Source organism: Asterias rubens, chromosome 1 (genome assembly GCF_902459465.1).
Source record: "Asterias rubens chromosome 1, eAstRub1.3, whole genome shotgun sequence".
In the NCBI taxonomy this organism is placed as follows: Eukaryota; Metazoa; Echinodermata; class Asteroidea; order Forcipulatida; family Asteriidae; genus Asterias; species Asterias rubens.
In genome coordinates, this window is record NC_047062.1 from 2,262,446 (window position 1) to 2,278,023 (window position 15,578).

The 15,578-nt window shown below is 39.2% G+C and overlaps 1 protein-coding gene across 2 annotated transcripts in view; it reads left to right on the forward strand.

Moving 5' to 3' along the window:
• LOC117288795 (E3 ubiquitin-protein ligase UBR2-like) overlaps window positions 1-15,578 on the forward strand; it is a 51,470-nt gene that overhangs the window by 4,228 nt on the left and 31,664 nt on the right. The window contains exons 3-16 of one of the 2 annotated variants that reach the window (XM_033769639.1): window positions 337-415; window positions 2,914-3,027; window positions 3,535-3,665; window positions 4,947-5,007; window positions 5,645-5,722; window positions 6,355-6,541; window positions 7,333-7,437; window positions 7,749-7,837; window positions 8,840-8,938; window positions 9,837-9,918; window positions 11,188-11,266; window positions 11,852-11,951; window positions 13,752-13,880; window positions 14,829-14,913. In XM_033769639.1, the coding sequence (XP_033625530.1) occupies window positions 337-415; window positions 2,914-3,027; window positions 3,535-3,665; window positions 4,947-5,007; window positions 5,645-5,722; window positions 6,355-6,541; window positions 7,333-7,437; window positions 7,749-7,837; window positions 8,840-8,938; window positions 9,837-9,918; window positions 11,188-11,266; window positions 11,852-11,951; window positions 13,752-13,880; window positions 14,829-14,913 (1,418 nt within the window). The remainder of the gene's footprint in view (window positions 1-336; window positions 416-2,913; window positions 3,028-3,534; window positions 3,666-4,946; window positions 5,008-5,644; window positions 5,723-6,354; window positions 6,542-7,332; window positions 7,438-7,748; window positions 7,838-8,839; window positions 8,939-9,836; window positions 9,919-11,187; window positions 11,267-11,851; window positions 11,952-13,751; window positions 13,881-14,828; window positions 14,914-15,578) is intronic. The other variant, XM_033769643.1, reaches the window with a different exon arrangement.

Sequence of the window (15,578 nt, forward strand, 5' to 3'; positions counted from 1 at the left end):
TACAATGATCCACACAAACACGCCTCGAAATTGCGCGGTTTTCCTTTTACCGTGTCGACTAACACGGTCGGCTACCGAGTCCAATATTTGACTCCCATAAATGGCTGACCATGCAAAGTAAAAGAAAAACCATGCAATTTCGAGGCAAATTTGTGTGGATCATTGTATTCTACTTTTAAGCATCTTCTCAACCATATGCATTTTATAACTAAACGGTTGTAAACGCTTTTTACAGACCAACTCGTCCAATCCAAGGCAACATGTTCCTTTAAGCTAAACCTCGCTAATAAGAATATAGATAGTTAGTTTATAATTCCTGTCTGGTTTCTATTGAAGGGACTGTGCAATGGATCCAACCTGTGTGCTGTGCATAGAGTGTTTCCAAAAGAGTAACCACAAATCTCATAGATATCGGGTAAGTTGCAAAGCAGGCCTGATACTTCACTGGGGCAACAAAGGAGAATACCTCCACGCCCCCTGTTCATTGCCTAGGTGCGAATAAGTGGCCCCTAAACCAGTGTGCACAACTAGTTTGCGCTTTGTACTGCATCGCATGCTTATCCATCTTAGTTTCATTGCAACTTCGTACATATGTGCGTACGTGCTGAAAACGTATAAATTTTGATGTAACAGGTGTGCGCGTATAAACTCATGTCTTTAATGGTCTTGCTTACAGCGACATACTACATGGATGCTGAGCTCATGTGCGCATTTTAACGCACAAAGAATAGCTATCGTCCAATCATTTGCCTCCTTTGACCCAAGAGAGGGTGCTTAACAGACCACTATTTTAAAGAGTTACTGGTCTCAAATTATTTGTATGTGGTTAACGCACGATAGAGACGGACCATCAAAAGCTAAAATATGGCCCCTGAACATGTCTGGAAGTATCGCCGAGAGAAAGGTCACAAAATGTGGACAAGTTTAGCCATTTATTTTGTTAAAAAGGTCTTTATTAATCCGGCTCGGTTCGTTAAAAGGCAACAGCCACCGACCCGGTCATTACCACACAGTGAAGACCGGGTCCTCGCGCTATTATTCCCTCATTAATGTCAGTCGCAATGGTTACAAATTGCACATTCACTAACTAAACCATGTATAATACAGTCGCGCTTAAACACAAAATGTCTGCAAAAATGTTTTGCCTCAAAAGCCATTCAACTTTAAAATACAAATCCACGGAATGGAGGAATGGGACCTTACTTCAAAATTCTAACATTTCCAGTTTGACAAAAGGGAAAACTTGACTTTTCCAGGAGGTTGCTATTTTAAAAGTTTGGAAGGTAAAGTGAGTTCTGCTCTACCAGCCAGGCTCAGTCTCCTGGCGGATAATGTCCATGGCTATCCATGCCTTACGAACTGTCAAGGGGGTTACTCTGTTTCAGTCAGGCCTAGGAGTACATGTAGGTGGCAACATGCCCCTGGTGACAGTGGATTTGTGCTGATACATGTAGCTCAAATCAGCTTATGTAGCCCTCACCTTGACGTGGCTGTCCTTGGCCTTGTTCTGTAAAGCAAACTCTCTCTGCCAACAATGTTACACACCAATAGTTACACTGTTGACAGCTGATTTGGGTCGGTAGTCTAAATAAGTTTAGTAAAGCCCTCACCTTGCAAATTTAGAACCATGTTACACACCAATAGTTACACTGTTGACAGCTGATTTGGGTCGGTAGTCTAAATAAGTTTAGTAAAGCCCTCACCTTGCAAATTTAGAACCATGTTACACACCAATAGTTACACTGTTGACAGCTGATTTGGGTCGGTAGTCTAAATACGTTTAGTAAAAGCCCTCACCTTGCAAATTTAGAACCATGTACAACACCAATAGTTACACTGTTGACAGCTGATTTGGGTCGGTAGTCTAAATAAGTTTAGTAAAAGCCCTCACCTTGCAAATTTAGAACCATGTTACACACCAATAGTTACACTGTTGACAGCTGATTTGGGTCGGTAGTCTAAATAAGTTTAGTAAAGCCCTCACCTTGCAAATTTAGAACCATGTTACACACCAATAGTTACACTGTTGACAGCTGATTTGGGTCGGTAGTCTAAATAAGTTTAGTCAAGCCCTCACCTTGCAAATTTAGAGCCATGTTGCACACCAATAGTTACACTGTTGACAGCTGATTTGGGTCGTAGTCTAAACTAAGTTTAGTAAAGCCCTCACCTTGCAAATTTAGAACCATGTTAACCCCCAATAGTTACACTGTTGACAGCTGATTTGGGTCGGTAGTCTAAATAAGTTTAGTAAAGCCCTCACCTTGCAATGTTAGAACCATGTTACACACCAATAGTTACACTGTTGATAGCTGATTTGGGTCGGTAGTCTAAATAAGTTTAGTAAAGCCCTCACCTTGCAAATTTAGAACCATGTTACACACCAATAGTTACACTGTTGACGGCTGATTTGGGTCGGTAGTCTAAACAAGTTTAGTAAAGCCCTCACCTTGCAAATTTAGAACCATGTTACACACCAATAGTTACACTGTTGACAGCTGATTTGGGTCGGTAGTCTAAATGAGTTTAGTAAAACCCTCACCTTGAAGTGGTTGCCTGTGGCCTTGTGATCAGCACTGCTTGTGATGTCAGGCGATCTCTCTCTAACAAAATGAGCAATATATTTGTTCGGTTTGCGGTAACACCATGTGTGTATCTACTTGCCAGGTAGAGTTTGTTCTTAGAGAACTGTCTTGCTTAAATCTACTACCGCGAAGTAGATTGTTTGGGTGTTTGGGAGACTTCTCAGTTCTGAAAAGAACTGTCCTGCTTATTAACTAATGTATTACCTGGGGGATGGTATAGAAATAGGCTGGGACTATTACTTTAGCTTATAGGATCGTAATTAATAAGGAATGTTACACACCGATATGTTGTCTATTTATGATTATTTGATGTTTTCTTTGGGCTTAGATGAATACATCTGGAGGAGGTGGTTACTGCGACTGTGGAGATATAGAAGCTTGGAAGAGTGACCCTTACTGCAGCCTTCACCAGCCAAACCCAGAGAAACCTTCTCAGGTACATGTATGTAGCACTTTACCAGAACCTTCCATCAAATTACTTGGACCTCCTTTCAATTGACCAGATACGAATTAAAAACATTATTTAAAATTATATTAATTTTTTTGGTTTTTACCCATATACACCGATGTGTGTAGCACTGTATACTCAGTACTTATACTGAGTAGCCTATACAGTGCTACACACATCGGTGTACATGTTTATGGGTAAAAACCCAAAATTAGTATTCTTTATCCCCGATGCAAATTTAACATCTATTAAATTATTTAAAATTGTAGGTAAAAAGGATTTTGAAGTATTAACCCTGTGTCACACTATTGGACTGTAGCCCCTCATTTTATGAAATGACCCGTTGTTCAAGAAATTGCTCAAAATTGTACTATACCTAATCTAACCCAGTGTTCCATCTTCACAGCACCTTGATCTACATGTAGCATCTAGGATTTGTGCGTTGTATAAGAACCTATTATTATTATTCCTAATTTGTGTTACCCTCTCGTCCCCCTACAGGACCCCCTGGATCACATTCCACTAGACATGCAATCCTATGCATCAGCACTCTTCTGTATTCTGCTCCATTATTGTTGTGACACTCTCCAACAGGAGGACCCTGAAGTGCCCATCGAGGAACTCCGATCAAAGTAAATCAAGTTTTTCTTGCAGATTACAAATTAGTGCTTTTTTAATAATAGTTGGTTTTGATTTATTTTTTCATTTTTTCATTTACTAATTTTACAGGTAAAAAATGCAAGCGCTTTATACACACCTCAAAGCGCTTCCACATTGTTGCACCTGGTCACTTGGCCTTAAATCATCTCATCTCCCTGGGGAGTATACAACCCGTGCTGCCAAATAAGTAGCGCACTAAGCTAATCAATCACAAGAACCATTTGTGGCCTCTCAGTAACCAATTTACTCCTGGATGGAAAGAACTTCCTGCACCAGAGCTTTGAGTTTGGTGCTTTTATCCGCTCTGTGGTAGTACTGACTCTGTGGTAGTACAGTTAATTATGATCCTATAAGCTAAAGTAGTTGTCCCAGCCCGGGTAATAGTTTTATAGCATGACAGTTCTTTTCAGAACTGAGAAGTCTCCTGAACCCCCGTACATCTACTCTGCGGTAGTAGAATAAAGCAAGACAGTTCTCTAAGAACAAACTCTACCTGGCAAGTAGCAAGTAGATACACACATGGTGTTACCGCAAACCAAATATATATTGATACCTCACCATGCAATGCCTCAAATTCTAATATACATTATCTGTTTCTTTTGCATTTTTAAACTTAAATTTTTCAAAAAAAGAGTTTAAAACATGTGTTTATGGTTTTGTTCCACAATATACATGCCTGCAAGAAACCTCCACCCCCTGCAAACAAAGACATCCTTGTTATTTCAACTATTGCCACAAAAGTATTAAATAAACTGAAACTTTGCTGGACTCCATGATTCATTGAGCAGTCTTCCTCTTTACATCAAACAAGCTGCCACCATCTCACATTTCAGGAATTTCTTCTCAAAACATTCCAGTTGGTGTCGCCTACTGCGAAAATTACTGCTACATGTAAGTAATGCGATTTGGAAAAATGTTAACCCAAAAGCATTTGAATCTGAGAAATGAGTCTAAGAAAATAATCATGCATGAATCGTTTCTTAGACTTCTGGGGGGGGGGGTGGTGTCCGTTTGCGAATGCTGCGGCCAGAGGTGCAGTTGGTTCTCACTGTCACTTTGTAAAACGTGGATGATTTTGACAATCTTGTGGAATTACTGTGAAAGTCTGGGTTTTTTTCAACAACTTTGCCTATAAATCAGCATCACGACCTATTGACACACCATTATATGACCATTCTTGTTACAGGTTACACGTCGTAACAGGGTATGTTTGAAAGTGTTTCTGTTTCTCTTATTGTGTGATATCTTTACAGGTCAATGGGAGATACATACTGCACCATGCTCTTCAATGATGAAATACACACCTATGAACAGGTACATTTTATTCTGGTTTAAAAAAGAAAGAAAACATTTATCGAGCAAACCATTGCATATTCACAAATTGACAAACTATTCACATATTTTATATAAGTGTCCATCATCATGCATGGTTTTGTAATGCGTTGTGTACAGTCCAAGCAATGCACTATGCTTTTACTGTATGTAACAGCGCCAGGAGCGTCACAGGGTGACGGACATGTGCGCTATAATAAGAAGCCACAATTATTATTATTATTATTATTATTAAAATTATTATTATTATTATTATTTACACATAACACAGTACACAATGATGGTTCATGTAACTATGTGCGTTGCTTGGCATGCACTCTTACATGTACTCATTGTACACAGCTTTATGCGCAATGCATGACAGACATGTAGATTTCCAGGCTACGGGTCCAACAAAGTGGATATATTTTCTATCCACGATACAATTACTAGGTCGATTAAACTCTAATGGCTGTTTAGTTTGCTATGATGGCCTCCAACACCGCACACCCTAAGCAGCCTCATGATGTGCAGTTCACCTAAACCCTTTCCAATCCATCAAAATCCAGCTACAAGTTCCAAGTTTTTAGGAATGTTCTCTTCCAACGAACCAATGATTTATCAACCTTTAATATTTTAGGTGATTGACACTCTGAAGAAGGCAGTTGGATGTACAGCTAAGGAAGCAGTAGAGTTTGCAACAATAGTGGATCGAGAGGTATGTTTTACAAACACAGTTCAGTGGAAATCAAAACCCGATTTGTAGCAGAAGCTTTGATCTTTATCGTCCTTAAGCTTTGACCTTATCACTATTTTTCTAAGCGTGCTTGCCTTGAAAACAAAGCATCTTATTTGCTCAAGGTGTCAAAGATCTGTTTTTACTTAACGCGAAAGCGTATGTGAAGCGAATTGTGGTATGCAATCAAGGAAAAGTTGGTTCGCTTTCGCATTTTGTGTTCAGTATCAAGCAGGCTTACTAATAAGTTCACAGTTCACTTGTGGTGAGCTTTACGATCAGTTGTAAGAAACAATTCAAAGAACAGCTTGGATCCTTCCCGCCCAAAGGTACATCCCTTCAGCCATACATAAGCTCAACCACCACTAGTAGTCCAGCATTCTCCTGAAGACGAGCAGAGTATACAGTTCGAAATGTCAAGACCAAACCGGCTCTTTTCAGAGCCAACACTCCCTCCAAAGAGATTTAAAACATGGTTGTACCCTCAAGTTTACTATTCATAGTGTATATTTATAGTTACTCTTATTCTCCACAATTTAAATTCAGAGAATGGTTTACGAGAGAGCAATCATTGTGATTAAATATTGTTTCCTTTTTTATCCTCCAATCCAAAGGGACGAAGCACTGTGCGCAATGGCCCCTACAAAGATTGCGAGCGTGCACGGACGATCATCAAACGCAATACATCCCACCATGACGCCAAACCATTGAAGGTTCACGTCATGCATACAACTGTTGTAGCACACCAGACCTATGCACTCAGGTTACTCAGCTGGCTGTCAGAAGTGGCTACTTATGCAGGTAAAGCTCATTAAAGCCATTATACACTTTCGGCACAGAAAGAAAAATAAAAGTTCACAGATTTACAAATCACTTACAGGGTTTACAGGAGGTAATGGTGAAAGACTTCTCTTGAAATATTTTTCCATGAAATGCTTTACTTTTCGAGAAAACATTAAAACAATTATCAATTCTCGTTGTCGAGAATTACGGATTTATTTTAAACACATGTAATGACACGGCGAAACGTGCGGAAACAAGAGTGGGTTTTCCTCGTTATTTTCTCCCGACTCCGATGACCGATTGAGCCTAAATTTTCAGAGGTTTGTTATTTTTTATATCAGTTGTGATACACGAAGTGTGGGCCTTTGGACAATACTATTTACCGAAAGTGTCCAATGGCTTTAAGTGAAAGGGATGCAGAATGGTCTGTAGAACGCTTTGTAGGAGGGAATTTCTGACGCACACATTTAAGCCTAAGGGCATGCTCCCCCCCAAAAAATAAAAAATAGAATAGAATAAATAAACATGTGAAAATACTGAGGCAGTTTTTTTTTTCATGTCTTCTCAGCAACTAGACACTGTAATCGACTGAAACCTTCGCGTGTGACTTTTATTGTATTTTTCTTAACCAATCAAATAAGCATTATGTTGACAAAATGACCTGACTTTTGGCAAAAATCTTCTTTTTTTTAATCCATAAAAGTCGGCTCCTGTTAGTTGCATGGTCAGATCCTTGGGTGGAACAATGAAAGGGCAAGAGATGAGATACAATTATAATATTGACCAATGCCATTTTGAATTTATTTAAGATGGATTACGTCAGCTACTTTGTCAGGAACTAATGAAGACATTTCATGGATCTGAAGACACTATTCTTGAACAACTAATGCTGCAAGACACAAAACTATGGAAAGGTAAGTGACTAGACTACAATCTCAGCCACATCTCGTTGAACCCCACAACAAAACACCCTTCTATCCCCCCCTGTTTTTTTCTTTCTTTCTTTCTTTCTTTCTTGTTACGCTTTACTCTGCAAGCAATGGTTGTTCATTGTGCGTGCACATTTAAAATTTAAATCCTTTTTTTTTTTTTTTTTTCTATTTCAAACATTTTTTGGCCATGCTAGCTAAATTTCAGACGTGCAGGATGTCCAGGCTCTGTGGCTGCTGTTAGTGAACAATGTTATCTGATGACTAATATTGATTTGTTGATTGTTTGTTTCTAGTGGCAAGAATCCAGTGGCATAAAGTGTTTATGTGTACTCTCCTCATGGACATGGAGTACAAGAAGCAGTTTGCTATTATGTTCACCAAGGTAAGGGGGGAGTTATTTCAAGTATCGACCCAATTCACCTGACGTCATCATCAGAATAATCTTGGATGTGCAATTTGGTGGGCAATGTCACTGTGTGCATTTTAGGCAATGCGGCGTTCACACGTAAACCAAACGCCCACCAAAATGGTGAGTGTGGCACAGTCGTCACGTGTGACGTGCGTGCAAGGGGTCAATACATCTTGTGTGTGCAACGGCAACAGCCAGTTACAGTCCTCATTTTAATGGCACTGGACACTGGACAGTTGGTAAATGTCAAAGACAAGTATTTTCACCTATCTATCTTCCTTCAAGTACAGTTCCTCTAAGAAGTTTGGAGACTTCCAAGTAATGCCATACTATGTGCGGTGCAAAGGGTGTGGGTACGCGTAAGTAGTGACGAACTGGGTGATGAAGGGGGTGCGAGTAAAATCCCAACATGTAATACATGTGTGTACAGTAACAAATCTGTGAAAAGTTTTACTCAATTGTTCATTGAAGTTGCAAGAAAATATTGAAAGAAAAAACACCCTTGTTGCTCAATATTGTGTGCTTTCAGATGCCTAAAAAAGGCTTCATGTCTAAAGTCTTTAATTAGATTCAAATATTTTAGTGAGAAATTACCTCTTTTTCAAAAACTACATTACATCAGCGGGAGCCTTTTCTCACAGTGTTTTATACTACCAAAAGCACACATTACCAAGTTTGTGCTTATGTAATTACCAATAGTGTCCAGTGCCTTTAAGTGTACCCCTGACACTAAACATGAGATTACACCAGTCAAGGTGAAGTCATGTATTTGCATTTTGCTAACCTCTGCTCGCGCAAAGAATCGCAGCATACGGAGGGCACGGCATGTTGTGTCAGAAGAAGACATTCAGAAGCACACGGATTGAAACATCCAGCATAAAAAACGGCTCTTTTTAGAGCCACCACCATTCAATTATGAATTTGTTTTTACTGTGGTTCCCTTGCTTTATGGTTGAAATACTCTTCTGTCCACAGCATTACAGCCAGATTCTGCATGATTTTGCCGAGGATGACCACGACCATGCCGTATCAGTCACATCGCTATCTGTTCAGATTTACACTGTCCCTACTGTGGTAAGCTCAACAATCTCATCTGGGACCAGTTTCATAGAGTTGCTTTTAGGAGCAGCAGAAATTGCTTACCAAACTTCTTTCTGCTTAGCAGAAATATGCAGGACACCAGTCACATTTTGTACACGTGACATGGTGAATTGGATGGTAACCTTAATCTGTTAAGCGTAGTTTTGGTGTGCTTAGCTACTGTTTGAGTATAAGCAGCTCTATGAAGTTGGGCCCTGATATTGACAATGAAGTGAGATGGCTTTTGGACAACCTGGAAACTGTCGATTGTCAAAGTCACCAAAATAAGACCTTGAAAAAATAAGCTAGTTGCTAATTGCTTTTCAAAATGAACTGTGGTATAAATACAAACATCTGTTAATGGCCTCATGGTTCGACCATGAGAAAGACTCTGACATGTTCGAAACAGGAGTGCCCTTAGCATCTTTACGCATATTAAAATCTTGTGAAACATTGGGACCAATCTATGCTTTCTTTTGATCTTGGCTAAAGCAGGAGGTCTTGTCTCCTTGCTGAGAATTCTTGGAATAGGTTGGGTAAGAGGTGTCTGTCTCCAAAAGATCAAAACATTACCTATGCCAGCAGAGATAGACCTGTAATAAGTAGCTTTAATCTCTCTGTTTGCACGACAGACTTATCCTCATAGTCTGGCCTGTTGACCAGTCTTTCTTCGTTATCTTTTCTCCATTCTTTGCATTTTAACATGTGTTATGTGCTTTTAATCGTGTGTATGTAAGGGGCAAATACAAATTTTTATAATTATTATTATTATTGATTTTTATTTGATGATCTTAGCCAGTGATATTGCGTTTACTCCTTCAAAAAGTTTAACATTTTGTAAATTGGAGAGGAAAGTGAATGTGTAATTTGTCCATTTGTTGTCCCTTTGCAGTCGAGGATGTTGATAACTGAACACAACCTTCTTGCAGTCATCCTGAAGACTTTTGTAAACTACACACAAAAATATATAGAAGGTAAGTTAAACATAGACAAAGACGATAGTCAAAGTAATTATTTTGATTTTGTTTTTGTTTGTTGAGAGCTTTTCAAACATATAAAGTAGTACAGGAAGTTTTATAGATCTAGTTTTTGAAGTGCAACTTCTTGATTTATGCAACTTATAATCATAAATGTGTGTTATATCCCATTGTGGGAGGAGTGTCCTGAGTTCTGGAAGAGAAATGACAATCCATTTCTTTTCTTCTTTAAAAATGATAATGACATTCCAGGCAATCACAAAACTGTTGCAGACTAGGTTTTTTGTTGTTGCCAGAAACACTAAGTAGATAACCCCCTCGCTTAGCGTAACGTGTACTGGTTTCTTTTACATGTGTTATGCAACACACGAGGCATGTGGACAAAGCAATTATGGTTTTAAGTGTCTTACTCAAGGACTCAAGAGACATGATCGGCACCCTAACACACAGGAAGTAGTTAATTATTTTGTCGACCCAAATAAATTTTGGCTTCAGAAAGGCAACTTAATCGTCAATTGATATAGTGAATATTACAAATGAACAGGGCAAACCATAGCAGTAATACTAATAATAATAATAAACAGTTTTTATATAGCGCTGTTCACACCTGAGGGCATCTCAAAGCGCTTCAAATTATTTACCCCGGTCACTGGGCCTTGAATCATTCCTTAACCATCTGAACTCCCTGGAAAGTATACAGCCTGTGCGACAATTATATGCGCTACTCGGCTAAACCATTCACAAGAACCATCTCTGCCTTCACAGGTACCCATTTACCCCTGGGTGGAGAGAAGCAATTATAGTACTTTTTAGAGTACCTTTCATAGGTTTCTGAATCAAACATAGTCCTTCTTGGGTATTCCATGTGCTTCTATTTGTAGCAGTCAATCTTTGGACTAGCAGTGTGTCCAGTCGCTCCTAACTGTTTCAGACATCAAACTTGTCATGTACTTCATGAAACAATTTGGTTCAGCAGGCCTCTAGAAAGCCTGTCTGAAGTGAGTGTAAGTCTCACCTTACTCAGGTCAGGGCACAATTTCATACAGGTGCTTCAGCACAAAACGTAAGCACAAAAAGATATTGCTTACCAGAATAAGGTTTACCAGCCAAACTACCATGTACAATTTGTGATTGGTTTGCTGCTCATTTCCTGTTTGCAGAAAATTGTTCTATGAAACTGAGCACAGATCTTGCGTCTTTCACTGTTATTGCTTTGTGCAAAGATGACCATTGTAACTGAATATTATTTTTTTCCTTTCACTGCAGCAAATAAAGGCAAGTTTCACTTCCTTCGGATGAATGTGAACGGGCTTAGACGCTTTCAATATGTCTTAATTGATCTCAGGTATGATCTTATTTCATAGATGTTAAATTTGCATCAGGATAAGGAATATTAATTTTGGTTTTACCCTTAATAATAATATTATAATATCAAAGTCTTATATAGCTCACGTATCTACCAACAAGGTACTCAAGGCGCTTAGTTGAAACATTTATACAGAAGTATTATCGAAGTTTTGAATTCTGAACCCAAATTTGTAGCACCGTATAATGGTTTACAAGGTGCTAAGGTGCATTCAGCAGCCACTGCCTTACACCCATGTGTGTTAGCACTGTATTCTCAGTATTTTTCTAAAAATACAAATGGTTCTATAATGGTTCTATAATGTTTCCTATCCATTTCTCCTGAAGACAAGCAGAGTATACTGTTCGAAACGTCGAGACCCAACTGGCTCTCTTCAGAGCCAACACTAACCCTAAGAGATTTACACATGGTTGTACCCACAATTTTACCATTTATTTATAGTTTCTTCTTATTTCTCCACACCATGCAAAGCTTCAAACAATACTGCCTATCCGTCCTGTTATGACTGCTAATTTTGCTGTCTGTAATAACAAATCTATACAAAAATCCTTTCCAATTGTTCAGGTATATATTGTCCAATAAGCCAGATGAATGGAGCTCTGCTGTCCGTGAGCGTGTTATGGAGGGAATAGTTCATCTTCTGGATCTCCTGAGTGCAATGCATGTAAGTACAACTAGGGCACTCTGGCTTTTATTACAAAGCGTCCCCTCATGGAGTACTGTTGCCATATTTGGGCTGGAGCTTCTGCCTGCCTTTTATCCTTACTAGATCGGGCACAGAAGCGCATTGTTAACCTGGTTTGAGAAGAGTTAGGATCTACACTACAACCCCTTTTCTCGCCGAAGGTCTGTAGCCAGCCTCACTCTGTTTTACAGATATTTCCATGGTAAATGTTCCACCAGTCTATCCAACCTTGTTCCTCCTGTCAGGGTGTTTGAGCGTGAGACCAGGCTTTCTGCTTGTTCTCATCCTTATACTGTGGCTGTGCCGAGATGTAGAACAAAGAGCTACTCCAGTAGCTTTTTCCCTTGTACTGCATCTCTTTGGAACTCCTTGCCTGGTGCATGTTTCCCTTCATCCTATGATCTGCCATCTTTTAAGAGGAATATCAATTCCTACCTGCAGCTCCACTGAGTTACTACATTTCTATCTTTTCTTACTTGTAGTCCTACACCTAGAGTGGCTTTTAGCCTTGTTTGGGCGAACTTGCATATTTTTTAAACTTGTCTTGGACGAGTGGATAAGAGCACCAGACTGAAGCTCTTCAGTCGAGTGTAGGATTCGAGTTCCAGTCATGACACTTGTCTCCATAAACAAGTCTTTTAGCCATTATTGCTGCGTCCGTCGGATGCAACGCTAAGCTGTTGGTCCACCTGAGCCAACGCACTCTAAAGGATTTGCGGTGGTTACCAATATAACAATTTTGGTTTTTACTTGTCAGTGTATCCGTATATTTACAATGTAGATCAGGAGTATCAAACAGCTAGAAATCTGCAATCATCACATAAATTCCTTCTGACCCCAGTTATGAATACCAAGTCGTATGGTTCCTGCTTTTTCCAACACGCAGCAGTTCAGTTATAGAAACAGTCATCCAGAGGTTGTTAAACAGGCAGAAACATCGGAACAACTCAAAACCTGCATGAAAACATATCTGTTTGTTTTTTGGTTTGTGGTAACACCATCTCTGTATTTACTTGCCAGGTAAAAAAATCTACCTGGCAAGTAGATACACACATGGTGTTATCGCAAACCAAATATATATTATTAGTCAGTTAGTTTGTTTTGTTTTTTGGGTTTTTTTTTTACCCACACACCAATGTGTGTTAGCACTGTATACTCAGTACTTTCCCGAGTCCTGTGAAAAAATATCACAGGCATGTTACTCGGGTGGGATTCGAACCCACGACCCTTGCAATTCTAGAGCAGTGTCTTACCAACTAGACTACCGAGGTTGCCCGGTAGCTAGAGGCAGTCCGAATCCTATGTTTCGGCAGCGGGTACCGCAACGATGTGATAGATGTTAATTTTGCATAGGGATAAAGAATATATATATTTTTTTTTTTTACCCATACACCGATGTGTGTTAGCACTGTATACTCAGTACTTTCCTGAGTCCTGTGAAAAAAAAACTTTGCGGTACCCGCTGCCAAAACATAGGATTTGAACTGCCTCTAGCTCGGTAGTCTAGTTGGTAAGACACTGCTCTAGAAGAGTATACAGTGCTAACACACATCAGTGTATGGGTAAACAAAAATAATAATAATATTCTTTATCCCCGATGCAAATTTAACATCTATTACAAATATATATTGACACCTCACCATGCAATGCCTTAAACCACATACACATATCTGTTTACTTTGTACAACTGTTGATTTTTCCCTTGACAGTGCTTAGGGACCTCACTGTGATATGCGCTATAATAAATACTGTTTACTATTATTCTGTTTTAAATTTAAGGGAATGGACCAAGTAGTTCGGCAGGTCGGTCAGCACATTGAAATTGAGCCAGAGTGGGAGACAGCCTTCAATCTTCAGATCAAACTGGGTCCATGTCTCACTCTACTACTAGACTGGTGCTCATCAGATGTAAGACATTTACCGTCTAAAGCCTTAGATTTTAAGGTCTCGAAATGAAGCATATGACATGTATGAAAGCGCACAACTTTGTGTGACAAGGGTGTTTTTCTATCATTATTATCTCGCAACTTTGATGACCAATTGAGCTTAAAATTTTCACAGGTTTGTTATTTTATGCATATGTTGAGATACACCAAGTGAGAAGACTGGTCTATGACAATTACCAAAGGTGTCCAGTGCAAGAGAGCCGTAACAGCCCCTCAAAATCTAAACCTGAGGTCTCAAAATCAAATTTGTGGAAAATTACTTCTACCCCCGAAAACTACTTTACTTCAGAGGGAGCCGTTTCTCACAATGTTTTATACTACCAAACACTCCCCATTACTTGTTACCAAGTAAGGTTTTGTGCTAATAATTATTTTGAGTAATTTCCAATTTATCCACTGCCTTTAAGATGACACTAGTCTAAAAATATCACATGCTCCCCCAAAGAAAAAAATATGCTGTCCACCTTCTAAGGTCAAGAGTTGTTTCCACAACGCATGTACATGTACCGGTAGGTACTTTTTTTCTATGTGGTGGGGGCAATATTGTATGTACCACGTGTCACTCGCATGTGTGCAGATATGGCAACATTCCACTCACTTTCCAATAGTACCATTACTTGAAGGGATTTTACAAAGGGTTTAGGTACAGAAGTTATCTGTTGGTAACTGGCATTTCTTAAAAGGTATGTTGCAATTATTTTTTTTTTTAACACTACAGTTGTCAAAACTTGTGTGTGCACAATTTTCCAAGTAACTTTATGCACAAACAATGATTTCAAATTTGTTTTAATCTCTCTAATGTTTCAAACTTCAAAGTTTCAATTAATTTTGGTAACGCAAACGAAACAATTAGCTTAAATATTGGGCCTGTTGTATGTTTAATTTATAACCTTTTTTTGACCTGTTACAGCGCTCACTACTTCTGAGTGCATATCGCGCCACCATGACAGCTCTGCGGAAGTCGTTCGATCCATGCCCTGATAAAGAAATTGAAGGTATGTAGACCATTACATCACTTTAAAGTTGATATTTATCTTTGTGTTGCCATTGTTTTTTCCAGTGTAAATAAAATCCTAAGTCAGATTACATGTATGTTTTTTTAAAGGAAAGTTTTCATATTTTCAAGCTGAGCTCCAAATTGATTGTTTTTTAGTTTTTGTTTTATGTGTTGCTCTTAACAGTTTAATGATGTAGCTCGTCCTTTGGACACAAATTGATAATAACAACAATAACAAACTCTTATACAGCACATTTTACAATAATGTATCAATGTGCTTTACATTAGGGCCCTGCAGCTGATTTCAGGAAACTTTACGCAACTGTGTAAGTCTTCTTGCGCAACGTTTATGGCGCAACTTGCGTAAGTCCACTTGCGCACTCTTTATGGCGCAACTTTCGCCATAAACGTTGCGCAAGTAGCCTTACGCAGTTGCGTAAAGTGTGTGAAATTGGCCCCTGGTCATTAGCATTCCTTTAATCTTTCTCAGCTTCCTGTGAAGTATACAGCCCAGTTGATCAGGTTGGCTCAGTAGTTTCTTTCCCTCTGTAGTCCCTGGTTCGAATCCCACTCAGACCGGAGCCTTGCATGTGGATTGGGTTTTCAGTCCCTACCTGATTTCATGGGTTTTCCCCATTGGGGTTTTCCTCCAACATTTAAAGG